Raw genomic sequence first — 27,556 nt, forward strand, 5'->3', positions numbered from 1 at the left:
TGATAGCCTTTCCTTGGAAATCTGCATCATATAAAAATATGTTTCCATGTCAAACTTGGGGAAAAAAAAAAAAAAGGAAAAAAAAAAAGAAAAAAAGAAGAAGAAAAAAAGCAGGCTTCTCATGCCTGGGGATATGTGTTTAATTACATTTGCTATGACTGTAATCATCTTTACTTATATATTTATCTATCACAATTAAATGTTTGAATAGCTGTAGTTCTTAGAAGAACTCCTTCAACAGTACTCAGCCTCCCCCTGGTCTTTTCAGTATGGTGCAGATACTGTTTTCACCATAGCATTTTAGGCTTCCTTAAGGCTACCAGATTCACTTTCTTTTCGCATTTCTTAGTAAACCTAGATTACACTTTCATACAGGCATTAATATGCTTTGCTCCTCACTGAAGTTTTAAAAAACCTGGACCTGAGTAAGCCATCTCAGAGAAACACAGTAGTAATTTTGCATTTGATGTGTTCTGCGTCTTCTGAAAGTCAAAATCTACGCTGTGAAGAACAGAAATAAAATGGCCTCAAAAGTCACAGGCAAGTAATGAGAAGGGGAGGCATTAGAGAAATAAAAAATATTCAATTTAGAATAATTCGTACCACTAAGCAGCAAAGCACTCCAAGAATATGCTTTTTATGCACTCAGCATGGTTTTCATCCGCACCTCATTAGCACACAGATAATTCTGACCATTAGTGCACTTTAAAATAAGCGATTTTCTTTATAACCTATCCTGAAATTTAGTATCGTCTTTTCACTCCTACATCCTTGACGTACGCGGAGCTGAGTTACAAAGGCAAGGATGCAGATGCCATTATTCACTGCAAAATGTTAACATCTAAAGATTTGTGTGCATCTCTCCTCAACTCGCAGGCTAGTTTCCTGACCCACTTCTGGGCCTACACAGATTGAAAGGAGTGTTCTGAAGATAGTGAGAGAGTGACTACAAAACCTGGAGACACTGACAGCTGTAGCATGCAGAGGTCGTTGACTAAGTAAGCAGCGTTTCCCTGTCCTTTGCAACAAGAACAGATGAAAATTTCACCCTGTTCTTTAGCAGCCTATTGAATATCTTCAAAGAGAACTTCCCAAACTGCTTAAAACCTGGTTTAGGACAAAAGAAAAGTCAGTTTAAAAAACTACCATGAAAGCATGTTTCACCTTGCTTTGTCAATCCCAAACAAAAGTATAACAGCTTAGTGCAAAATATTTCTGTCCTCCCATTCCCCTACAATATGTGAATTCCAGGGGAAAAGAGCAAGCATAGGGACAAACAAACAGTCCATCATTCAAAATTTTGCTCACCCTCTGGATTTTTGTTTATAATTTTAAAAGATTACACTCCCGCCATCACAACAAATAAGTAAAATGGGGTATTTCTGCTGGTACATTTTCAGAGCATCTGTATGGCTGAGCAAGTTACTGGTTCGGGAAATAAATGATACAAGGAACTTTCACATTTCACTTTTTTTAAACTACCTATAAACTCAGCTTTATGAATCAATGTTCCTGATGTTAAACATTCAGAAATAAAAGCGGAGTAGGGCAAGAAAGGGATAGCCTAAGGTTAATTCAGCTCTGAAACGCGGAACAGATTCAGTGCTCAAGAACACACTGAACATTCGGGTGGCTTGAAGTGATATGCTTAAGAAGAGGAAATATATCTGTAAATAAGCAAGAGCATTAATAATTGTCTCAGAATGCTGGCACTGAAACTGAAACAGTCTTTCTTCACTTCTTAGTTATTTACTATTAGGATTTTATACAAATGCCTATTGAAGTCGTTCCAAGTGTGATGAATATGTCTCCAAAAAGTGGGGAAGGCATGGATGAAATACTTTCAAGTATAGTAATTTGTTTAAAAAACAGATTAATGAGAAATAAAGGTGATGATTTAAAATCAAATTAGGTGCAATTATGGATGACAAACACAGAAACGCAGTGACTTAAATATAGTTCTTGCTGCCATACATTAGAAGGGGATTAAATATCTAGCACCAGATTTCAGGATTAATAAAGGGGTGGGGTTAAATGCTCAGTCCAAAAACTCAGGCTTTTCCTGAAGAAAAAAACAAAGATACAGCAGCTACTCAGTCATTGTCAAAAGATGCCTGTTTTCAGTTTGAGAGATTCACAATTGTGTGAAAGACCATAATATTTTTTTCTTGGAGAAAAAGAGCGGGAAATATTTACCTGCCTTGATCTTCAGAAAGTCTTAGAAAGTGAGGTTCAGAGTACAGCGCAAGATAAGCTTAACTGTGGCTAAAGGCTCAAACCCTTGTACACAGAATCCAGTGGAAGACTGCAGTCACTTCAGGGTAAGGTTTGGGACATTCCCCAGTGGTGTTTTTTTCATTTGCATTGCAAGATGAAATAAACAGAAAGTGATATAGATACTTCCCTGATAGTGAAAGGGGCCAATTTCCTTTTTTCCTTCAGCTTTAAATAGACTGACAAATACAACAAATCCTTACACCAACAGGCATCCAGTTATTTTCCCAGTAGTAATGGGAACTCGAATTTTAATAGTGTGCATACACCTCACTAAATCAAGTAAATCATTTTATCTCATAAAATGTCATGAAGATGCAACAGTAGATTTGGACACGAGTGTTTTAACTCACTACGGCTTTTAATCTTGGAAAAGTTTTCAGCCTTTATACCAGCTGCACAAGATGAAATTCAGTTAAACCCATTCTGAATTACTGAAAATGTTTCTTAACGTAACAGCCAATGAAAAAAACGATGGTATTCTTGAAGGATATTTTTAAAAATAGTTTCTGTTGCTTACCACTTTTACCAAGCTCACAACATTTTGAATGAAAGAGGTCACAATTTCAGCTGTGAAGTTCATTACTATCTGGGAAAGCCTTTCACTTTCTCTTCCTCGATAAGAAACAATTTGCTACGCCTGCTCTTGAGTTTTCAAACTGTTGAGCCTTCTCTTTTTCACGTGCCTCCTGCCTGTCTCACTATAATTTTTATGACCCCCAGGCTTATGTGTGCCCTAACGGAAGCGCCATCAGTCGCCTTGCCGAGTGGCTATTGTCAGAGCGGGACTTTGACAGGCTTTGCCCTTTTAAGAAGCAGAGATTATGACAAGTTCTTGTGCACGCTCGGCGATGCCAAATTACTGTCCTGTAATATCTGCGGGTCTACATGTTTTTATGCTCGCCTTCAAGTAAGAATTGCAGTGATTTTAAAAGTCAGACAGCTCTTTCCTTCCCTCCGCCCCCGCCACCAGCAAACTGAAGTGAAGCAGCTTTCTAAAACCCCCAGTCGCCCGTTTGCTTTACAGACTCCAAATTTTGCCTCATCCACGTTGCGGAGTTGATGCAGGCGCACTCGAATCCTTCAGGGCAGGAAGGCACCAGCTGCTCTCCCTAATCCCTTCTTCCAAGGCAAAGTTTCCAAGAGCTGTGCGCTCGCCTCGGACCCGCAGTCAGCTCCGCGGCTAAGGGGCGGGGGGGAAGGAGCGCGCTGGATTCTCAGTTTTGAAGCAGAGGTGGCGTACGGGGCATGGGGAGGGGGACGCGGGACCAGATGCTAAAATCCTCACGAAAACTACAAACGTTTCTCTCCTTAACTGTAGGAAACTCATCCCCCACCACCGCCACCTTGATTTCATGCTCTGTCACGTGCTGGATTATTACTTTTTCTTCCACCCCCCCCCCCACCCCCCGCCGTAGCCCTAATAAAGCTCGATTTAGTGATGGAGATCCCGAGAGCGCAGTTGAGGGAAGGAGTGACCCCGCAGCCCGGTGTCAGCGGGCAGCGAGAGGAGCGCGGCGGCGGCCAGACCCAGGCCGGGCTGGGACCAGCTCACCCGAGCCCACCCGAGCCCTGCCCAGCCGCGGAGGGGACCCGGGCCCGGCAGTGCAGCTCCCTCCGGCACCCTCCGCCCGGGGGTCCCGCCCCGCAGGGGAAAGCGTGAGCCGTTACCTGAGCTGTCGCTTTTCCTTTTGCCCGACCTCTTCTCCGTTTCCACCGGGGACAGAGCCTGCCTGCCATAGTCCCCTGGTGCACACGCTGCCCCCGTGGGGGTGTTCGTGCCCAGGCTGGAAGAGTTTGAACACAGGACGGGGGGGCTGCTGCCCAGCTCCGGGGGTCCTCCTGAGTCGGGCTGAAGACAGAGACTGTGCCTGGCCGCGGCGGGAGGAGACGACATCTGAGGAATGTGCCAGTTCGTCTGCAAAGCCTGGTGCTGCTGTTGCTGGTGGTGGTGGTGGTGGTGATGGTGATGGTGGTGGTGCCCCCTATGATGCTGGCTGGCAAACATGCCCTCCTCGTTGGGGTATCCCGCTATTATGCAAGAGGAAGAAGAAGAAGACAGATCAGGGTAGGACATGTGGTCAGATCTTCCATGCAGGGCAAGAGAAGACTGGGAGAAAGGGTGCAAGCTCTGCGCAGTGGCATGGGGGCTGCGCAGGCAGCCAAAGAGTGTGTGATCCATGGCATGCAAGTCTCAGGTTCCAGGCAGGAGAGTTTAGGAAAGATCCAACTTCACCACCCTTTGTCAACTTTCACTGTAAACAGATCGGGCTTGGGAATTTTTTTTCCAAAACGGCAAAGACAGATTTTGCAGCAGGCAGCTGAGCTCAAATAATCCCAGGTCTTTAGCCCTAGTGGCCAGTCTCCGCTGCATAAGCACTCGGACCTAGATGAGCCTTTCTCAGAGCTGCTCAGATGTCAAGAAGTGGGAGAGGTCGAAGCCAATAGAAGGTGGTCCCAGAGAACTGCTTGAAGGGGGAAACAGCTCCGAGAGGTTATAAATACAGTAGTGTGTAATGTGAGCTGGGGGCTGGCTTAGCAACACAGCACTGACCACATGCAAACTCCCTCCAAAACGCCAGCGCCGTCCCCGCGCCGAGCCGCTCCGTCAGCGGGCGGCAGCGCTGCGCGCCCGCGCCCCAGGCGCCCGGGCAGTGGCGGGGGGGCGGCTCCGCGGGGGCGCAGCCCGCCTCTCCCTACCCGCGGGCGGGCCGCGGGAAGCACGCCTCCCCTCCGCGACTCCCGGCGGAGCTGCCCCGGGGCCGCCCGCGCCCCTCCTGGCCGGTCGGAGGAGGGGAAAAGGCGGGGGGCTGAGGTGCCCCCGCAGCTACGCGGCTCCGCAGGCCCATCACCGCCCCGTCGGGGCAGACAGGGCTGCTCGGGGGGCCGCCACCCCCACGGGAAGCGGGCCGGCGGCGCAATAAAGATGTGAAGCGAAATCCGCGGGGCTTACTGGGGATGGCGGGCGGGCTTGCGGGGGCTTCCACTGCCCCTTTCTCCCGGGGGCCGGGGAGCGCAGGGCAGCACCTCACCTGCGCGCCCAGGTGGGAGGGCGCAGCGCAGCCCAGCGCGCAGGCGGCCGCGGCGGAGTGCGGAGCTGCGCGGGTCGGGGCCGGCCGCCGCCATCCCACTCTCAGAGTTGCTGGACGTTCACCCCCTGCGTCCGCACCCACCACCCCAGCTCCGGGGATGCGCCGCGGCGCTGCCCTGTCCCCAGCCCGCACCTAACGGTGTCACTCAACATCAGGGCGCGGGTTCGGCAAGGAAACCACCGGAGCTCACCGGGAGAGCAAATCCGGTCGAAGAAAGACAAGTTTCCCTCCTTGCCCCATGCCCCTTCTAAACAAGTATTCACATAATTTTATCTCCTGTATCTTCATTTTCTTCGTTGCGGTCTTTAGTGGCTCAAGAGGGACAACCTAGAGACTCTGGCCTTGGCTTTCTTTTTCATAACATGCATGCAGTGGAATTAGCAGTAGCCACGAAAGCGGCTGTTAACTGGTTTAAATTAGGATAGAGCATTTATTGATCACTGACCAAAGAGGTGCCCACTACGGAAACGTTTTTTATCTCAACTTCTTCCTCGACCTGTCTCCTCATCCTTGTCCAAATCCAAATTAAAAAAAGATAATAAAAGGAAAACACACTGCGATCTTGCAATTAAGTCTTAATTCTTGGGTCCGTGTGCGAAAGATAAAATGAATTTCAATTGCCATTGGAAAAAAATCAGGAATTGTAAGAGATTTGCAAGAGCTAGTTTTTTAAACGGAAATTGAGTCCTATTTTGTGGGAAATTAGTTTTGCAGACTTTCTGAAAAAAAAAAAATCTAAAACTTTTGTTCAGCAGCTGCTCCACTTTTCCCTGCAGTTTCAGACTGAGCTGGAACCTGCAGCAGTCTTTCGACGGTAAGATTTCCCCCCTTTTCTGACATCTAATGCTTTTTTAAAATTGTCTTTAGATTTAACTGTAACAATGTGGTCTTTAAAAAGAGAGTGGTGTCCAAAGCAGAAATTGCTGCCTCCGTGCACTGTTCAAAACTTGGTATTTCTTCAGAATAAAGGAAATATACAGTTACAACACTGATGAAATATTTTGTGCTTTTCATTGTGTTTATCGTTTCAATATGTGCTCTAATATTAAAAGAGAGGAGTACAAAGAAAACTCAATGGCTGAACCCCTCTTGGGGTTGCTAACTCGCCGGGCTGCGAGCACAGGGCTGCTGGGGTCCCTCAGAAACAGCGCAGTGCCACGAAGCGGGACAGTGCCCGGCGCGGTGCCCTGGCCCGTGTCTCCCTGTCGGCGGCGGCCCGAGGGCTGCGGGGGCGGGCGGCGGGGCCGGAGCAGCGGCCCCAGGTGCGAGCGCGGGGAGCGGCGGGGCGGGCCCCCAGCGGCGGCTGCGCTCCCCTCCGCACGGCTCCGCTGCCCTCCTCACCGCTTCCCTCGCCACAGCAGCGCACCGCTCCACTCCGCGGTCCACAACCTGCTGCTGTCTGTCCGCCCGTCCCGGCCGCGGGGGCGAGAAGCCGTCGGGGGGGCCGGGGCCGGAGCCCGAGCCGGATGGGGCAGGAATGCCTGGACCCCTCCTGCAAGGGCCGCCGCCGCTGGAGCCCTGACACCGCCACAGATGCGAAGGGGCCGGGGAAGTCCCAAACGCAAGCCAGTGTAAAAATGCCTTTTTTTAATTGTAGGGGATGGCCGCACAGGATTTAGAAGAAAAAAAAGAAAAAAGAAAAGAAAAAAAAGTGAAATAAGTGAAGCACAATGAAGAAAGTGAGAGGGTGCGAGGGGGAGGGAGAAAGATTAAGTTTCCAAGAGAAATAAGAGACGGAGCCAAATAGCACTTTTTGGGGAGAGGTAGGAGAGGCTACAAAAGGTGAAGAAAAAAACCAATGCACTACCAAAATTATAATGGCACGGAGAAGTGTTTGTCATAAGCTTCGTAATCAAATCTGAATATTCGGGGCTGTGCTTCCTTGTGCTCTTGAGTCCTCTAATACCTACATCAAGTGTTCCTATTACTTCTTTAATAGGAGGTTTTAAGCACGCAAGAACTGGAAATACAAATCTCAGAAGAGCTTTATGCTTTCATTTGAAACTATATAAGGAGAATGCAAATACAGGCAACTAACATTAAGGCAAATAACTTCAAAAGCTTGATGAAATTATTCCGTTTCTGTGAGGAGTTATCAAGTAACTATGGCTATGTGATACCATCCTGTGTAAAAATCTGTAACTTTTCAGCTAAAAAAAGCTTCAGTGCAAAGCTTCTCAGTGAAATAATCGCTAAAGAAAGTGTAAGCAGTTATTATCTCTCAACATTAATGACTGAATTCTTTCAGAGTGTGCGTTAGGCATACATGTGGTACAAAAGCGTAACTTAAATCAATGCCAGCAAGTTTGCCCAAAGCTTATAACAGCAAGTGAAAAAATAGAATGTTTTAAATATATAAGAACAGTAAACCGTTTAACTCATAAAAACATCTGGAGCCAACACGGGTAGGAAGGAACATCATTTATATTTTCATGTATGGGTTAATATTTGCATTTGCTTTGTGTTTTTGGGTTTTGGTGGTGTGTTGGGTTTTTTTAACTTACGATTTACGGGGAAAGAGATCATTTACAATTGACCTGAAACGAACCAGCATTCAATTCCTCCTCTTCAGGACTTTTGTAGTTTTGCTCATTTTTTTACGTTGGAGGCTGAAAGAACCATCTTCCTGCATATTTATTAGAACGTAAGTAGGATTCTTGAACAGTTTTTTCTAGTGTGCTGTTTGCATATTTGGGACATCAGAGTAAAATCAGACAGATAGTCATACTTGGGGACCACCATTTGAGTCATATAAATTGCCCTAACTTTGCTGCAGTCAGCAAAAAGATGGCAATTTGCGCCATTTAAGAATATTCTGCTAACTTTCAAAGGGAAAGCTTACAAATATGAATTCAGTTTATTTTAGCCAAAGATTTTATTGTACTCAAGAGCCTACCAAAGCAAGAGGACGAGTTTTTATTGTACTGTAATTATGATCAGTTCATATTTTTCCATGGCAATTTGGTGAAGGCAGACATCATTATTTAACCTTAGAGTCAATTCAGATTCACAACAGATGTATGTTTAATTCCAGTCTTTTCTTTTTTTCCCTATTTTTTACCTTTTTGACACCCATAGAAACAAAGTAATTAGTTTCTCTTGGTACCTGTGTCGCAAGGGAAACCTACAGATACAAGCAATAATAAAGCTTGGGGATTATGCATCATTTCAGAGATGCTTGAATGCCTTAACTGAAAATCCTTGCACAAAAAATGAAGAATTGTTGACTGACTTGTCAAAAATACTGAATCCCTGACTAGTTAAGAATGATGATAATCATAGTTACCATTCATAAACCTACAGTATACCAATATCTTCACTATACTTCACCATAAAACCATTTGTTGTGAGAAATTACATTACCACAACTCGTACCACATAACTTTAACATTACATTTCTGTGGTGTACTTCCATTTCACCCTGTTTTAGTGATTACATGTGCCATAGTGTAACATTATCAGACACAATTTTTTGCTTTAAAGACTACAACACATCTATAAAAACTTTAAGCCTGAATCCATATTTTCAGCTACTTCTCCTGTATACATATAGATTCTGTTCTAATTTTAATTATCTTCCAGTATTACAAATTTTAAAACTCTGCCAACAATGTAGTATATTACATAAAAGGTGTGCTGAAATATGAGGCCCTCACTGAAAATTATTTACAAGTTTGCATTACATCACTGTAAGTTATTTGAATTGCCAGTCCACTCTTAACCAGTAAATTACCTTACACTTCCTATTTAATTTAAATAAACTGATGAAATATTAAAATGGTTACTTGAGGCTTCACACCTGAACTATGATGTTTCAGGAATGCTTTTAGAGTTTAAGTTATGGAAAACTTGCATTCCACATTAGATACTCAAAAGCACAGAACGAGTTCAAAATTTTGCTGTTTGCTTTAAATAGATAATTTATTTGCAAACTGAACCATTTTGCACAATACTCTTTGTTTCCCAATCTGCGTGTTATATTGCAAATTAACAATTGTTTCATTCTTTCTAGTATTATCTCCACTTAAGGACACCGAACTAAAAAATAGTTATGACAAGCTTCGTAGGTACTTTCATACGTATCTTTAATTTGTATTTAGAAATGTATTCAAAGTGCGTGTGCAGGCAAGTCAATGATGCTTGAAAAGTATGTTTTCTGTTTTGTTTCCTCCAGATCTTGAGTTAGACACTACCTTCAGCACATTCTTTCATTAAAATTACTAATCACCAAGGAAAAAAATGTTTGTATTTTTAAATATTTTTTTTCATTTTGCATATTATTCTTCTTATTATTTGATACAATTTGTATTGTGGATTTTGATCTGTATATGTATTCAAAAGACATTATACCAGAGTCCCCATTGAAAACACAACCATACTAGTACATAGAAGAAAGGCAAAGTGTATTTTCAGCACTCTGCATTTTTAACAATGTTTTCTTCTTACTGTACTGTGCAGTTATATTCTGCTGATTATACTTCGAGATTTAGTCACCCAGAATAAAAAAGTACAGAAGATTCAAGTCTTCATACATCAGATGTTTCACGCTATGACTTATGCCTATTTACTGGGTAAACACGCAGTATGCTTACATTACAAAGGCCAAATCATAGGGAAAACCTACCATTACCTGGAATATTTATTGTCCCCTGGCTGACATTTCTAGGCCCTTGTATGACTAGCAGCAGGGGGCATATTTCATAATTTTGCCTCCATCAGGGGACATTGGGAGAGTGGTAAGTCACTAATCTTCATCACCTCTTTTACACATTAATGAGTAAAAGATTACTCACAGTGTGGATTCCAAGTGATTTCTTATTTTCTCTCCTCTGGAGGGAGAAAAAAACACGTATGCATACATTTGTGCACCAAGAATAACTAACTACAAAATATCTTGGTTTTAATAGTTGCTGGGATTATGTCACTTATTTTGCAGGTGTGTTGGCTTATGATTTATGTTGTGATGATCTCTAGACTTGGAGCAGAAACCCCTAACTAGCTAGTTTTTGGGACAGGAAGATATTCACTGCCCTGAAGAGCGCAGGCTCTGTTCATGTCACCAGATTCACGTAGGAGTACATAGTCCTGTTTGTGTTCATGGCAATTTGCTTGACTAGAATTTGCATTTGCAGAATTGGAAACTTAATTAATAATATCTGTAGGAAACAAGAGCTAAAAATGGCATATACTTTTTGTATGCATAGCTGTGTCATGCTCCTCAAAGCCTAGTATCAGGTAATGCTAACAACAGATACTATATAGGAGAAATTAAACACAAAGTAACATCTGTTTGAAATGATAGTTTTAGATTTAACTGGGTTTTTTTTAGATGCAGGTATTATGGCTTGTGAAGGAATGAAGAAAGGAAAAAACAAACAAACCACAAGCAAGGTAGATTTCTCTAAAAATATGTGCCAAGAAGAACTTAGTTTACAGAAACATCACCAAAAGACAAAATAGTGTCTGTCTCAAAGATTCTGATTTGAGAAACAATTTTAAACTGCTGGTGTCAATGACACTACTGACCTTAAAAAAACCCAAAACACAACAACAACAACAAAACAAACAAACAAACAAACAAAACAAACAAAAAAAAACAAAACCGAAACCAAAAATGGGGGCCGGGGGAGGAAGTTCTAAGCTATCTTGAAGAAAGGTAAAGGTCCAAGTGGCACACCTTCAGGAGACTGAAACCCTCCAAGACTGCATTTGAATAAACTCTTTTTTTGTTTGATTTCCCCAAAACAGAAGGCCTTATTGATGAGCTGTGAAGCTATTATACTGTTTGTTGAAATGAACCTTTCCAAGATATTTGCATTTGTTATGCTTGATTAGGAATCACATATGCTTGTCCTTCGATATAACACAGATAAGTCTCAGGATGGGTTCAATAAACTCTTCCAGTAAGGGACTGTCTTTGGGGCGTTTTCAGATCACCTAAGTATACATATCAGTCTTTGGCACACTCAGTCACTCTCAGGAACCACTTTCCTATCTTGGTCAATGCCTATCTCATATATTTCATTTAAGTTAGATGCCCACAAATAGAAGTGTGAAACTCATTTATTCCTATCCCCTTTTTGAAAGGGAAAATACCTAGCACCGTGAGGTCAGTGAAGCTCAGCTGCGCAACAAAGAAGAGGTATATTAGTTGACATACTTTTCAGCTGACTGAGACACAAATACAAAATACAGCTCATGGGGACACTGCCTGGATTAGTGCAATTCCCTCATAGCCATTTCGTCAGTGAACTTTAAACATTTGTGCATTTGAGCTGTGGAACCTACCACTTCAGGATTTAGATTTTATTTCATAATCCAAGTATACTTCAATACAAGATGGTAAACTAAAAATATGTTCCATTTAACTGTTTCAAAACGCCATGTGCAAGAGAACACAACAAAATGGAATTAACTCATAACATATGCAACTCTTATTTGTGCAAGAGCAGTATATGCCCCTGAATCCAGACTGCAGCATCTGGAGGCATAGCATGTCTCTAATGGAAGAGAAAGGCACGAGACTTGTCAGCTTCTTGGCTGTGTTACACTGAAAGCCGTGCCTTTTCCTTCATGATACCCAATACAACTCTGACTAAAACTAATAAAATAGACACTGTCCAGGTAAACTTCCTTGGAAGCATTTTGGATTTTCCATCTCATTAGTGGCAGGCAGTAGGATTAAGCCGAGATAGATATTTATAATATATTTTTTAAAAAATCTTATCTAAAGATCTTTCATTTGAAACAATGAAGTATGAATGAAAACTAATATTCCATGGTATGAATCATGCATTCATAGTGCATCCAAACATACAAATTCCCATTTGTAGAAGCAAGTTTTGCTGTCACCAAGATATCTGTAGTGCCTCTTTCTTATTACTGTTCTTTACTTCTAGTAGCATTATAAATAATATATTCTTCATATGCTTTTACTACTGTGATCAGCTTGGTAGAGACTCTGGAAACATTTTAAAGAAACAATGAATCCTTTAAATGTTTTACAGAATGAACTGTCATAAGACTTGACCTTGAGAAATGCTGAGTCTTTTCTTTTTCCCATCACCCTTGCAGGACCAACTTCATTGTTAGACTGTAATAGCAACTTCAAAAACTGCACCGAACATAAATACTGTTCTTTATGGTTGAAAAACAAAAACAAAAACAAAAACACCCAACCAAAACACTAAACAACACACTGAAAATTGCATTTTGAAACAAACATGTATGAAAGAAACCTGGTGGATAAAATATTTTACTAATGCATTTTTAAATTTTTATCACGCTAAAATTGTTAAATGATCTGTTATAGAAGTTGAGATGTATAACTTTAAATTTTCTTTCATTCATTTTTATCAGTTAATCTGTTATATTCATAGTAAGCATTGGAGAAAGTATGCCTGCCTTTTGTAGTTATTCTTATTTTCAGAAAATACAAGCAGAAACAGAGAAACTGCATTGCTACAAAGATTTGTTTACTAAACTTCAAAAATCCTAACATGAACACCATACTGGATGTATAAATACACATATGCATGCACTAAATGAGGGTGTTCAACCATGCAAAAATATGAGCATACCTCCAGGCTCTGACTCTTAATGTATGATTAAAACAAATTAAGTTAGTGCCTGCTTTCTTTTAATAATAGGGAGAGTTCTTAGATGCATTATACAAAAATAAAAAGTTTTGCATTAGAGCACACGAAGGAGCGGAAAAAGCTCTTGCATAGATTACCAGACAAAGTTCTAACTGCTTCCTAGCAGAGTAAAATGTTTGGGAATGTATCTAATCTTAACACACCCTATAAAACTGTACAGTAGTCCCCGGCACTACAGCTAGCTGTATGGAAGAAAAGGTCACATCCCAGAGCAAAATTCCAAGATTTTCAGCCTGTGATCCAAAACTGCCTGTTTAATTTCTAAATTTTGTTGCCGTGTACCCGTTTTGGAAAATAGGTAGGCAGTCTTGCGTTATACAAGTATAGTGATTTCATTATGTATGACCTCCTGCAGCTGTGGTAACGAGGCTTGTTTTTTAAAACATACCTTGACTTGCTGATGAGATTATTTTGCTCTAAAAATAAGTCATATGCTTAATTTCGAATATGGCAGGCATGGCGTGTATCCAGGGGTGCATGCAGTAAGCTTACCCTGTGCAATTTGTAGTCGATCAGACTTCCCAAATTAAGTCTCATAAATACGAACATGCACTGCTTGTTTGTTTTGTTTGTTGTTTTGTTTTGTTTCTTTTTATTTTTTTAAAGTTTTCTTTATTGGTATCATACTAGTATGACCCAGATATAAGGAAATAACCATATCATATTAAACACAGGAATACGCTTTCACAGTCGTTTATTGTGCATAGCTAGTAAACATTTCCTGGCAAACAATTTAGAGAGTCCATAAATTCCATCCTAACGCTACTTCCGTAGCTAGATGCAATGCACCATACACGAGGGTATTAGCTCAGTCTCTCTCATCCGGAATGGGTGGATTGGAATTGAAAAATCCCCACCCCCCCATTATAGCACCATATGTCTCGAAAGTCTATCCTCTCTCAGGGCAAACAGCTCTTCTCAGATCCGCCTGATGGATCACGACTAAAATGCGGCTGTCCCTCGCTATTGAATCTAACAGCATTTCTGAAGTAGCTATCAGGAGAGCTCAACGAGCCAAGCATCTCTTTGCTGTCAGTGGCAGCTCCCCGTGCAGAAAATATCAGGGATATAAAATAACAGAGGGAAAAGTTATCTCACAATGCCAATTTGTATGGAAAATTTGATCCTCAAGATAGGGGTAGGGAAAGGAAGAAAGCCTCTCACTCCAGAAAACTGAGCAGTGCTCATGATTCCTTGGTTTCTTATGTAACCAGCTAACCAGTGTTAGCAGAACAGCTTTGCAGCATCTTCAGAGGTACTCAGTCTAGAAGAATTTAAAACAATTTTCTCTAGATATCTTATTGAGGTGTTTATGAATTGAGGGATTATTAGGGGAACAGTTTAGCCATAAAGATTTTTGGTGCATTAGATTTGTCCTCAATCTTTTTCAGTTCTCTTTTCAGTGTGTCTGTCAATTTATAATGAAAAAAAATCCTCTAAATGACACTCAAACCATCTGGCATTCAGAAGAATTTGTGTGAGATGATCATGTTATGGTAAAGTTCATATCATGAGTAGAAGAGATTAAGCTGACATATTTCTGCCAGTTTGTGTCTTTATTACAGGTATACATTAATCTAATTCCTGTTACAGGTATTATTTCCAGATTGTTTTGGATTGAAAACAAAGAGTTAGCAAAAAATCTGGCCTCCTTCCAAATTTCCAGAGACCAGCTCAAAAGGGTTCAGTCACCATGTCAATATTCTGCTTTACAACCTTTAATTTTACAGGATATAATATTAAAACCTCTTCTCTGTACCCCCTGAATCAGAATGTAAGGAGGATTTTGTGATAACAAAGGTAACTAAGGTTAGAAAGATTTTATCATCAAGGAAGTTTTTTTGGTTTTAACTCCTTGCTTTTAAAATCCTCTTTCATTTATTTATATCAAATGCAACCACTATTAAATAACTAGCCCTCTTCTTAGTTACCAGCTTCATTATATATATTCGATAATCCATATATATTATTGCAATCTTTCATCAAATGTGCTCTCCTTTGGAAGATATTATTACCTGAACAACCAACAGCTTTTGTGTTAAAAGCATGATGGATTATTGTACCTTTTGAAACTATTTTAAATGACCAGCACTTCAGGGCTCTAGAATTTCAGATTTTTTTCCATGTGTTCTTTGCCTACTGCTCGTCAGCAGACCTTGCACAAGCATCCCTCATTTTCTGGCTGCTCATCTTCAGAACTGCCCTGTACCTCCCCCTAGTACCTCTAACACGCCAAGTTCAGCCATGAGTCCTTCAGCAGTACTCTGAAGAGAAGTAGTTTGTGGTCTGCAGTTTGCTCAACTTATTGTCTGATGATAAAGCCCAATTCCTTTCCTGGACCAGGACATTCACCAGCTTCCTTTCATTGTGCACATGGGCAAACAGAGCAAGAAGAAAGATAATGCTTCGCTTGTTCAGCAAAAGCCCAGCAATCATTTTCTCTTTTATGTTTCCAGTGAATCTGATTTCTGGCAAAAACTGTCAGAAAAGACAAGTCTGATCAGAAAGAGCATGAGAAGAGAAAGTCCAGTTTCCCATATACTTAGCCTCAAGGACTACTTTGTATGGGTGGTAGTGTCTATTAGTCACTGGGCCTGTTCAGCCTTGGCCTCTCCCAAATTAAACAGGGGTTCCTGCTCATCTGAATGTCCCCTAAAAAGATTTTGCTGTGAATACTTGTCTGATTGGCACAATATGCTGTTTTTCCATATTTAGCATTACGCTCATGCACAGTTATATGAATTTTTTTCTGACTCTCCTTGTGGTACATAATACCAATAACAAATGTAATTCATGTGTTTTGTGTACATTAAATAGTAGGAAATACATATGTGTAGAAAATATGGCTAGTTCCTGTGCTTGCAGAGTCTCTCTGCATTTATTGTATTGAAGCCAAATATATTAATCCATTTAATATTGATCGTATTCTCCAAATATATTTGGTGCTTCCTTTCTGAACTGTGATACATTTATGTCAGTATGGTACGGTCACAAGGTACTGGCATAAAACCATTGAAAACTTGTAATGTGTAGTGTTCTTGGTGAAAAAATGCTTACAACCTCACCAATTCATTTCATATACTGATTGACTGAATTATCAGTAATATTTTGATGGGGTCTCTATGAAGATCTTTGCCCTCTTGTGCCAGGTGTTATGCACTGAATGGTAGAGCTTTGCATCTAAATAGGCTAGAGAAAGGGTAAAATAAATGAAACCGGATCATTATAAGGCAACTGTACAAAAATATGAAATGTACACCATAGACATTTAGTTCAGGTCTGTCATTTAGAATAGTTTGCTTGTGACACAAATAGAAATACAGTATTCCCCTTTAAAAATATTTCTAGGGAATCATGTAGCAAGAAGTAGGAAATACATTCCCTGAAAGCATTCGCATTTAATACCGTTTTTTAACTGGTTTCACTCTCTCAGAGAATGAGATTAAATCATGGTGAGGTAATTGGGAGTTATGGTCCAGTAAGTGAACTTTACACGAAGCTAGTGGCAAGTTAAAACATTGTAACGTGGAACAGCATTTTGTGAAGCAAACTGCTGGAAGTCTAACAGTTTGAGTGCTACTGACTTCAAAGGGGCTGGTATTTCAGACCTGATTTCCAGAATTTTATAACTTGTAATAATTGGAGCTGCATTTTTTTTGTATGTTATGTATTTCTGCTTAAAGAAGTAAAGTGAGCAATCTGCATATGATCCTGTAAATAAACAGAGACTATGAGAAAACACTCTGAATCCAGGTTCACACTTTACACTTACTAAAAACAAACTGCTTCTGTACTTTTAATCTTTCCTGCCTCACAGTAACTGTGTCAATATTTTCAAACCCACACTCTATTACGAAGCAGTAATTAAAACTGTTGTTGTATCAGACATTTTATAACTCACCTTTTTTATGCCTCATTTGAAAGATTCTCATTGCTGTCATATTTGAATAATAATAATTTTAAAAGTCTGTATTTCTTCCATACAGGTCATGAAATATCTTTACATGGAAAAAAATGCTTACAGAGTATGGAATAATATTAACATAAGCTGGACACCTAAGAGTGTCCATAATGAAACATCAGCTACATTAAATAAATAAAAAAATTACAATTTCCCTAGCTGCATCCAACACAGAGGAATTCTCTACTAGACTTTGGTGTGATAGAGGAATCAGAGAATAAAAAATAAGTTGTTTATGTGCACATAGCTACACTTGATTATATTTGTTATGAGCAAATGAATTGAAATCCAATATTTATATATGTTGATACAAGACAGTCAGCTTTTACAAAGTTAACAGTGAGTATGAATCACTTATTTGGAGAAAATATTAACGGTAAAAACAGATCGACAACTTCAATTTGCTAAACACACTGTAAAGGACAACTCAGAAAAGTCATAATCAAGGAAAAACTTCATACACTTTTGTTCTTAATAATAAAGTTACTTTGTATGTGAAGGCAGCTACCAAAAAAAAACCCAAATCAAAGGGAAAGAGGAGAAGGAAATGCAGTAAGTAATGTAAATTAGAAGCTGGACATTACAGAACATTGATCAAGAAAGCCAAAGGTTGCAAAGAGAAAACAGAGATAAAGACAGTATGAAGACGTCTTAAAATTACATGATGAACAAAAAATCCTAACAATTGCCTTGCAGAATTATTAAATTGATATTACCAGGATTTTTTGTTGGTTTGGTTTGGTTTGTTTTTTGGGTTTTTTTTTTTTAAGGCATTCTCAAATACTTTTCTTCTGTATTTTGGGAAAAAGTCAAGTGATGTGTTCATATCAGATTATTATGATGAAGCTCTATTTCAGTAGTAGTGCAGGAGAATGTTAAATAGCAGCTAATAAAACTAGACATTTTTAAAATCAGTAGACTTGAATAATTTACATGAAGGTATTTTAATACATTTGGCAGAGAACCTGTCTGCACGGTTAGTGAGGATTTTTAGTACATCTTGGAGAACTGGGGAGGTTCAGCAGAACTATGCAAACATTTTTGTGAATAGTTAAAAAGAATAAAGGTGATGACCTAAATGTCTGTGAACATGTCAACCCCACATTGATTTCAAGAAAAATAAGGAATGGCTTCTAGGAATATTATTTCATTTTAATCAAAGCAGTGAGAACAGAAGTTTATGGAAAATTATCTTGCCAAAGCTAACTAGATATCGTTTAATAAGAGTATGTATTTGGTAGGATAAAGGTAATTTTAGTAGTATTAAATATGCAGAGGAATATTGGAAAGTATTTTAGTTGTTAATAATAATATTTTTATGAAGAAAAATTTATTAAAATCAATATTGTACCTATTAAATAGAGTTAAACCTCAGTAGTAAGGGGGGAAAAGTAATCATTGGTGTTTATTTTAATGGTGATCCAGAAATACATGGCCCTGTGATATTTTTTTTCAATCTGTGACTCCTTTATCACTGATAAGAAAACATATTTAGAAACTTTGCTCTTGAAATTATTGGAAGATTAGTAAATAAAGAGCAAGCCAAGTCACCGTGGAACACGGATTGCTCAGGAAACTGGCCACAGCTTTACAAAGTGTAAATTTTGGTCCAGACAAGCTGAAGACACTGCTTTAATAACAAGAACTCTACCTCCCTGCTACAAGGTGGGGACCCTGTCCATAGACTGAAGTTAGTCTGAAAAAGCCTGTAGAGTAGATAATTAGCTGGGAAGAGCTGTGAGTACAAGAGGGTAGACACGAATCTGATACAACTTATGGGCACATCACCAGAGAAATATACAATATGGTTGTGTTACCTCTGTCCTTGGCACAGATGCAACTGGTTCTGGAAATACTGTGTCCACAGTTCTAGAGAGATTGTTGAAAAATTGGAAAAGGTTCACAGGAAAGCAACGAGGATGATGAAAGGATTGGAAAACATTCCTTGTAATGAAATACTCAAGGAGCTCAATCTATTTAGGTTATCAGAGAGATGTTTAAAAGGCTACTTGATCACAGCTTATAAATAACTATGTGAGAAACAGAAATTTGATAACACTGGAGTTTTTAGTCCAGTGACAAAGGTATAATAGAAGCCTGTGGTAAGAAGATGTAGTTGGAGAAACACACTGGAAGGTTTAAGCAAGATTGAATGCTTTTCTCCATTAAAATCACACACACACACACACACACACACACACACACACACACACCCCAATAATTCAGAAAAGTTCTAGTGCCCTTTACACAGGGAGGGCAGTCTGAGTAGATGACCATAATAGCCATTTAGTTTTATAGGCCATGAATCTACAGCTTCAACTTCAGGCTTCTCTGATCCGTATTTTCTTACGCCATCACTGGGCAGATCCAACCAGTGTGAAGTTAATCAGAACCAGGTGGAGCCTGTTTTTTGCAGCACAAGGGAGCTGCCCCCTGAAGCTACATTGGTTAAGAGCAGGATTTGACCAGACCAAATGAATTAATATTGTACGAAGAGCGTGTGTCCATCATATTGATGCCTATCCTTTCTAATTATTGCAAAATATATCGATATTTGAGCAAGTATAAAACACTGTCTTGAGGGGTGAAATATGGTAAATTTTATAGCAAAGTTATTTTACCTCACCCCCCGCCCCCCACCTTATCAACTCCAGAGAAATAAAGGGAAATAGAAAATTATGCACAAATGCACAGAGCACTGTTTAGGCAAGGTGGAATACAGGAAAGAGAGCTAACTCGTTTTGCCTGATTTTTGTGCTCTTAAGAGTAGCGTAGTTCTGAACACTTTAATCACAGAAGTTTCTGAATTAACATAGTCGTTAGGAGAGACTGCAGGAGGAGGTGGAGCAACAAAGGAAAGAGAAATGCTAACGGAAAAAACACATATAAACAACATACCATATGTAAGACACTCACCATATGCCAGCCTCACTTTTTTTCCTCTAATGTGGTTCAATAACTCCAGTCATCTAGAGGGTTATTCGCACTTTTGACTCCAGGCATTTGATTTGAGGGTACTTTGAATTGCAGATGCCCACTCTTGCCTACAGCCTCCCGACACCTCTATCTCTGTGCCAGCTACCAGGGAAGTATAAACACCTAGGTTTAGTTCTGAAAACTGTGCCTAAGTTAGGTATCTAAGTTAACCTAAAGCTGTTGTATAAATACCGCTCTTTCCTGTTAACTGGAAAAAAATAATAATCGTTAAGAAAACATTGCTATGGAAAAAAAATAGTGGTTTAAATTGCAGGGATATAAAAGTGCAGGGAAGTTTACAAATTCAAGGCCAGCTCCTTGGCTGGTACAGTTCATATACTGGCATTCAAATAAACAGACTGATTCCCATTTGCCCCGGCAAAAGTGCAGCCTTCAAGTTGGTTTTACAAACCAAGTCAGCCACCTGATTCTGCTGGGTAAAGATTATATGTTTTCATAAAACACAGAAAAGAACATTTTACAATGTAAGCCCATTAAGAAAAAACCCGGGGGAGGGGCAGAAATCTAAAAAGAAAAATTTGTGTAGGAAATGGCAGCTACTGCAGTCTGCAGAAAGCACTTATCTTATAAAAGCAGATAAAAAGTAGCGAGAGATCAGCATCAGGCTTCATAACAATTAAAAATAATGTATTTTTCTGAGGAAATCTCTTGATTCTCCTCTTAAATATATTGTCGTTTAATCTAAAAAACATTCTAAATACTTTTCTGCCTCATATTAGCTAATAGTTTTACTACATACTTCATTATTATTGTGGGGTACTGCAGCCCGCCAAAACAAGCAAAGCGTGCAGATTTCAGCTCAGTACAAAGCTAAATGTTTCACAACAACAGAAAGGCAACTTTGCATAAGTATTGTTGAAAGACAGTGAAGAGAGAAAAGGAAATTCTGCATCTTTAATGCAAGATCTTTAATGCTAATATATATCAAAATGCTCTGTATACTCCTGGAACCCTTTTGTTAAAATGTCTCTAACTCAAGGGACACATCGCATGAGGCAGTTATGCACCATTTAAATGTGAAAAATGCGCACTTTACTTGGAAAAAGATGTGTGATGTGAAGTGTTTTTAAGAATAATTGAATGACTTTGTGATTCATTAAATGCTTTTTTCCTCAGCAAGCAAATAATGGCTTTTCCACTAAGCACCCAAAGGGTGAAAAGTCACAGGACTAAATTTTCCTGAGGAAGATTATAATTTACAGTGTTTTTTGTTTTATTCCTTATCTCTTTTTCATTCCCAGATGAACACAGCAAAGAGGCAGGGGGGAAAAAAAATAACTGCATGTAGGAAATTAAAAAGATTGAATGCTAAAGACAAAGGATATGTGGTAGTTCTCTATTCTTGGGTTTAAGGGGAAACAGAGAAAAATGGTGGCACCTAAGGTTTATTGAATATGGCTTCACATACATATCCCTGCTGAGATCATGGGATCATTTTTTTTATGGGAGAGAAAAAAAAAAAAAGAGCTGTTTTCATATACCAAATATATCTTTAAGCCAAAGTGTAAATCTTCAGGTTCCCCCCCCCCCCCTTTTTTTTTTTTTCCTTTTCTCTTTTTCTTTTTTTCTTTTTTTTTTCTTCTTTTTTAAAAAAAATCTAGGGAAACAATACACACCTTGACTGCTGGAAAAAAGATCTCTGGCAAAATCACAAGACGCCTGCTTAAGTAATACCCAAAAGGTAACTCCATGCATTCCACTGGCCAGAAATAATTCACAGCACGATGAATCCACAAGAAAGTCAATAGCATATTATAACACTCTTAGGGGAGCTGTAGCTGTAAGAGCAATGTGAGGCAATGCCTTAGCATGAGCTATCACTTTATATATGTGCTTTATACATAAGCATGAATTATATTACAACATTTGACACGCTATGGCTTTTGATCTACTGTGACTTATGACCTCTGTCCTATTGTGACCTTTATGCCTAAACCTGTAGACAACAGTTCAAAAAATAGAACATACATGATAGATGACACTTTGATGAGATAAAAGTACATAAGGAATATAAACATTCATGCTCAGAGCAAAAGCTGGCCAAAAACTGCCAAAGATTAGGAAGATACTGAATTTGGGATATGATATTATGAATTTTCTTACACCTTCCTCTGAGGCATCTGGAGCTAAGGATACTAGACTAGATGGACCACTGGTCTGATTAGGCATGGCAGTTCTAATATTTCTGGGAACATATGCTAGTGTGCAAAAAAAAAGCTTATATGGTTAATAGTTCCGCATATGACAGGAAGGAATCTTTGACCAGTGATAAAATCCTTGGGAGCTTTCAGTTAAACTCTGTGTAGATTCTGTTTCCACCCAGGTCAACTGTGATTTCCAGATTATTTCAGTGGGAGCAGAAGGAAAACCGCAAAGAACTCTCTTTGTCTTCTCTTGCATGGGGGAACACTCAGACCCCAGAAGCAACTACATTTTATTTTTAATAAAAAAATATAATAATCCCTGTAGATCTGCTGTCTCATGAGATTTTCCAGATAGCCAGTGCTGGCTCTTACTTCTCTCCCCAGGAGGCAGAAGACAGTCTTGTATAGCTCATCTTTATAAGCCTCTGCTGCTCTATTTTTCAACAGGTTCTATCTGGTTAGTCTGTTCCAGCAGCTTCCAGCTGCAATCTTGGAATCCAACAACTAGCTTCCTGATCGTTAGCTACCTGGCTCCATAGAACAGTCCAGGGACCAGGCATTCAAATGCAATTAAATTTCTCTCCAAAAGAAAGCTGGAGAGCAAAACGTAGTAGTGCTGGCATAAGGCAGAAAAGCAGGAAGACAAAGAATCAACTGACAGTCTATATAGCATTAGAGTCTTTGGCTAAAATTTGGAATTATACTGTACCTTGGAAAAAAGCATGGACAAAAAAAGCAGTCATGGAATGAAGGTATCCATAAGGCCTTGGCTGGAAAAGTTTTCAACATTTTTGAACCGCTGAATATAGAAATATTAGTAAAACTTTAATAATAAATCATATTTTTAATATTAGTTCTAACCTTAAGACCTGAAACTTGCTATCTTTTAATAAAACATAGGAGCTATAACTTGTCTGTACCAGGTGTGAAAGACAATTAATTTAGTCAAATTGCTTTGAAAACAAACAAACATAAAAGTTTGTTGGATAGACTTAGTTTTGCTAAAACCAAATTTGTTTTAATACAGCCCTCACTGATTAGTTAAAGTGAAATAAGCCACTGAAACTGTACCCAGGACTTGTATGCCAGGATTTGTATTTGTTTGAAATAAATCTATTTAAAAATCAAGGACATTTGTGCTGGTAAGACTAGGTCCTGCCACCCTGGTTAGCCCAATTCTCTGCCCTGTGGGAACTCTGCTCTTGCATCACTCTATGGAAGGGGCTGAAGCCTGTGAGTTCAACAGGCAAAGTCTGAAACTGTCGCCTGTGTCTCAGCCCACTGGACTGGCTGTAGGTTGGGAAGAAGTTCTTGGAGAAGGACAAGGAATTTACACAAGGAAAAGCAGGGCAGGACAGAAAGAAAATGTATTAAGCAAGGCCTAGAGATTGTCAAACCACTCCTTCCGGTAGAAAATTGACACATGCGCAAGCTATTAGTACTATCTCCATAGGATGAAATACATGACCCCTAGCTCAAACAAGCCTCAGATGATACCTGCCATCTACACATGCCCTCAAACACAGATATTCCTGATGTGCTGCTCTTGATATGTTGCAGCTAGGGATGTGAAATGGTGTTTGAAAGGGAAACACTGCAAGCAACAAGTTGGATGGTTTGGCTTTTGCTGTTGTTCTCTCATGATAACTGCTGTTATGGGGGATAGATGCTAAGAGTGCCCACTTCCTCTGTCTTAAACCTAGTGAAAGCAACATTACAGAAGACAGAAAAAGTGTAAATAAAGCTTGTTTGAGAAGTTATTAATTTTTTCCAGAAACATTTATTTTCTCAGTAGAACTAGATACTGTTGTGCTGGCTAAATAATACTGCAGCATTACTGGGCATCCTGAACTGAGATTCATCTATATAACTTATTCATTTGTAGCCTAAATGATACTGTGCAAACTTACAGTTGGAAGAAGCAGGTACTCTTAAGCACAACTCATCTGACTTATTGCAGATATTATATTTACTTTATATAAGATTGATCTGCACCCTAGGCTCAACTGACTCCACCTCCGAACAGGCCACTTAGGAGGCCAGTTCTTTCCACTCCAATCAAGGAGCACTCACTGCTGTCACTAGAGTCTCTAGAAAAGACAATACTTCTCTAACTGTTACAGTACCATGAAACATATCTATAAATATCTGGATTGTCATGAGGTCCTATCGATAATCTAGCTAAGGGATTGAATTGTACTATTATCTAAATATATATAAAAAAAACACCTGGGTTATAAAGTAACAGGCTGTCAGCAGTACCTGCCAATCTATTTAGCATGAATTGAGACAGAGATGCATTACAGAAAGAAAGCTGACACCAGTGGAGTTTCTATTTCCCCTATGACACTGAGCACGAACCTTGCCTCCAGACCCTTTGTCTTCACACTTCTCTGACATTGTTCCTTTCCCTGTGCTCCTTTTGTCTCTCTGCTTGTCAAACTGTTCCTTGGACACCTGGGCTTTTTTGATAGATTTCCTACCCAGTGCTTTGGAACTATGCATTTTTGATCTCACAGATGTATGAACTGAGACATCGTATTGAGGTTAAAGAAAAAAAAAGTCAAAACTCAGTACATATTCAGAGCAGAATCAAATGTTACAATCTGTTTCTTGGAAAGTAGTTATGATGTGCAAACGGAGTTTTTATTTTTTCAAGACAAACCAGAAAAAAAATCCCTGAAAAATTAATTCTAATTTAATCAATTGTTTTGTTTTGTTTTCTCTTGTCCAATGTGATGCAATGTACACAGCACTCCACAGATGCAAAATAGTTTCTTTTCATGGATATGTAAAAAAAAAGCTGAAGAAAAAAGGGGTATGATTCACAAAACTGAAGGAGAACTCACAATCTTACTTCTACAGAGAATCAGGGCTGCCATTTATGCCAGGTGAGAAGTGTATTTGATTCCCTTTTCATCCTGTTAAGAGGAGTTAAACCTGTATTAGCTTTGTGATACCATATATCTAGAAATAAGAGATCTGTGAAAGAGATCTGTGGAAGGTAAACAAAATGATTCTGTAAAAAATGAGTAAAAGCTATAATAAACAGTAAAATTAGTGGATAAATAAACCAAAGCTACATAGGGATTTCTTTGAACAAATATAAGGCAAACGATAAAACACACTTTTTAAAACAAATCTTTCACTAAAACCTCATAAAAAACCTAAACAGCCTTGTAATAAGAGAGAAGGTTTTCAGATCTTAATTGGTTAAAGAGACAAAAATAGAATTAAATTGATAATTTTTAAATTAGATGGAGGTCCTGGAACAAAGAAGCAGTATGATAAACATTTATGGAATCGTGAGTGGTGGGAAAAGGGTAAATAAGGAATGACTTCTCCTCCAGTTTAGGAACTTGTGGGAATCAAATTAAGATAGCAGGTACCAGCTCCAAAATTATAGAAGAGAGGTAGCTCTTCCTGCAAAAGGAACAACAGAAGTTGTGGATGACAGAAGTTAGCCAAGGTCACCAGCTAATCCCATGACAATAACCACTGACTACTAAACATAGATAACTCTTTATCTATGTCCAAAGGGTCCGTAACAGTACACCACTGTCTGCAGGTGATTATTATCTCTGCCATAGGCACAGACAGAGCAGGGCTGCCATGTTTGAATCCAGAAGAGTAGTTAGCTCAGCCATATCGCAAGTGAACACCGATGTATCGCTTGTACAGCTACTTCAACCCCAGAAGCAGTGCTAGTTCATTTTCATAACGCTGCAGCCCCGGGGCTACTCAGACCCAACTCAGATGGCTCAGAGATATAATTGTGTTATGGAGAGTACTCATGAACTGTAACAAAAAATCTGTCTATGTACTGAGGCTAGTCCATACGGAATACAGCTGGCACTGAAGTGGAGGTTACAGTGCTGTAAGGCTGAAGGCCTCAAAAGGCTCACCTTCCAGATACACTGACACTGCACACAGCAAATAATGCCCCTGTGCTGCCTTAATGATCCTTCACAGTGGTGCAGCACACTGGAGAGAGAGCACCAGCTCTGCAGGAGGCACCTCAGTCACAGGCTTCAGTACTATGGCTTGGAGCTGATCAAGTTGGGCTTGGGCTGTCTTCACAGCTATCCACTCGACCTTGGCCATGACACAATTCTCAATACCCATCTATGAAAGTTTGTGAATAATTTTGAATATTTCTCCTTTTTAATCACAGATTATAGGAAGTTGCTTAATTAGAACTTCTCATTTTTCCTGGTCTCATTTACGGTTGAATGCTGATAATCCAAAAGTTGTTACAACACTTAAGAAGTAATTTTATATATGGGAGGAAGGGATTAACTCCTTTTCATATAAGCAATTCTAAGAGCCATTGAGACAGGGTTGTGTTTTTTAAAATTTTTTAAAAAAGATTTCCACTTGTCTGACCAGCATAGCTGATCCTAAGCTCACATGGGCAAAGAGAAGAGTGCCACAAGCACCACATCTTATGCTATCAGAATGCCCACAAAATGGAGGAAGTGGAAGTGATGGATTAATTGAGAAACTTTTGTTATGATTCTTTTAGGTTTTAAGGGTAAAAAATTGAGAATGGATCTCCTTGGAGAGGAAGGAGAGAGAATGGTACATCTAAAGGATGCAATCTATCATCCTAAACATTGGTAAGTGACATTTTCTTTGGCAGCTGACGGCTAAATATTTCTGGGTTTTTCAACTTGTGCTGGTAGAAGAAAGAAGGATTCTTATGCCCTCATTTTCAAAAGGATATCCACAATTCAGTGAGCATAGTTTGGAACAAAAGCTACTGGTAGTGTTGTATTTACTATACTTAGCTACCTAGCATTTTCCTGTGTGGATATTTTGGGACGAAGGGAATTTGTTTGTTTTCATGTGTGTTTTGTATGTTTTTTATTTAAGATGCCTGTGATATGTTAGAAAGCGTCATGTGCATAGAAGAGATGCAGCTATTCATGTAAATTCAACCAACTGGTATTTGTTGAAAGCAACCTGTGAACGATTTACCTTTTTCACAAAGAGAGGTGAAGAGAAGGAGAGGGGTGGGAAAACAACAGATTTTTTACATTATATTAACACTCACTACCTGCAAAACCATTTGTAGAGAGTTACCCAAATCTCCTGTGGGCATTTCAGCATAAGTCTAATACCGAAATACACCAGAAAGGAATGTCTAACTGGTTGGGCTACAAGCCAAATTCAGTGACAACTCTATGGTATCATAAAACACGTTGGCCTCTTCCACGAGAAGAAATAATCAAATTTCCATGATTCTGTATTCTTGAGGAATGTGACTTTTTCCAGATAATTTTCATTTTCTGAGTCACTACTAATTTTCTGTAGGCCTACATAGAGTTCAAATTCCTGTTACAATGGGTAACACATTAAGAAAGTACTGAGATGGTCAGAAAGCATCAGGAAAAGAACACTAAAAGCAATTACTTCCTCTAAAAGACA

The 27,556-nt window shown here is 39.6% G+C and overlaps 1 protein-coding gene and 1 long non-coding RNA gene across 3 annotated transcripts in view; one reads left to right on the forward strand and one right to left on the reverse strand.

The window, feature by feature from the left end:
* The window catches only part of MEOX2 (mesenchyme homeobox 2), a 54,876-nt gene extending 50,004 nt beyond the window's left edge, over nucleotides 1-4,872 (reverse strand). Inside the window, exon 1 of the mRNA XM_051612372.1 lies at nucleotides 3,946-4,872. Within this exon, the coding sequence (XP_051468332.1) occupies nucleotides 3,946-4,456 (511 nt within the window). The 5' untranslated portion in view covers nucleotides 4,457-4,872. The remainder of the gene's footprint in view (nucleotides 1-3,945) is intronic.
* A 1,269-nt stretch (nucleotides 4,873-6,141) lies between these two features.
* Nucleotides 6,142-27,556, forward strand: part of LOC127381170 (uncharacterized) — a 46,437-nt gene continuing 25,022 nt past the window's right edge. Inside the window, exons 1-2 of one of the 2 annotated variants that reach the window (XR_007888659.1) lie at nucleotides 6,142-6,180; nucleotides 26,652-26,745. This is a non-coding gene — a long non-coding RNA (uncharacterized LOC127381170). Of the gene's footprint in view, nucleotides 6,181-24,888; nucleotides 25,018-26,651; nucleotides 26,746-27,556 lie in introns of those variants that run through there. The other variant, XR_007888660.1, reaches the window with a different exon arrangement.

The sequence above is a fragment of the Apus apus genome, chromosome 2 (assembly GCF_020740795.1).
Source record: "Apus apus isolate bApuApu2 chromosome 2, bApuApu2.pri.cur, whole genome shotgun sequence".
Taxonomy (NCBI): Eukaryota; Metazoa; Chordata; class Aves; order Apodiformes; family Apodidae; genus Apus; species Apus apus.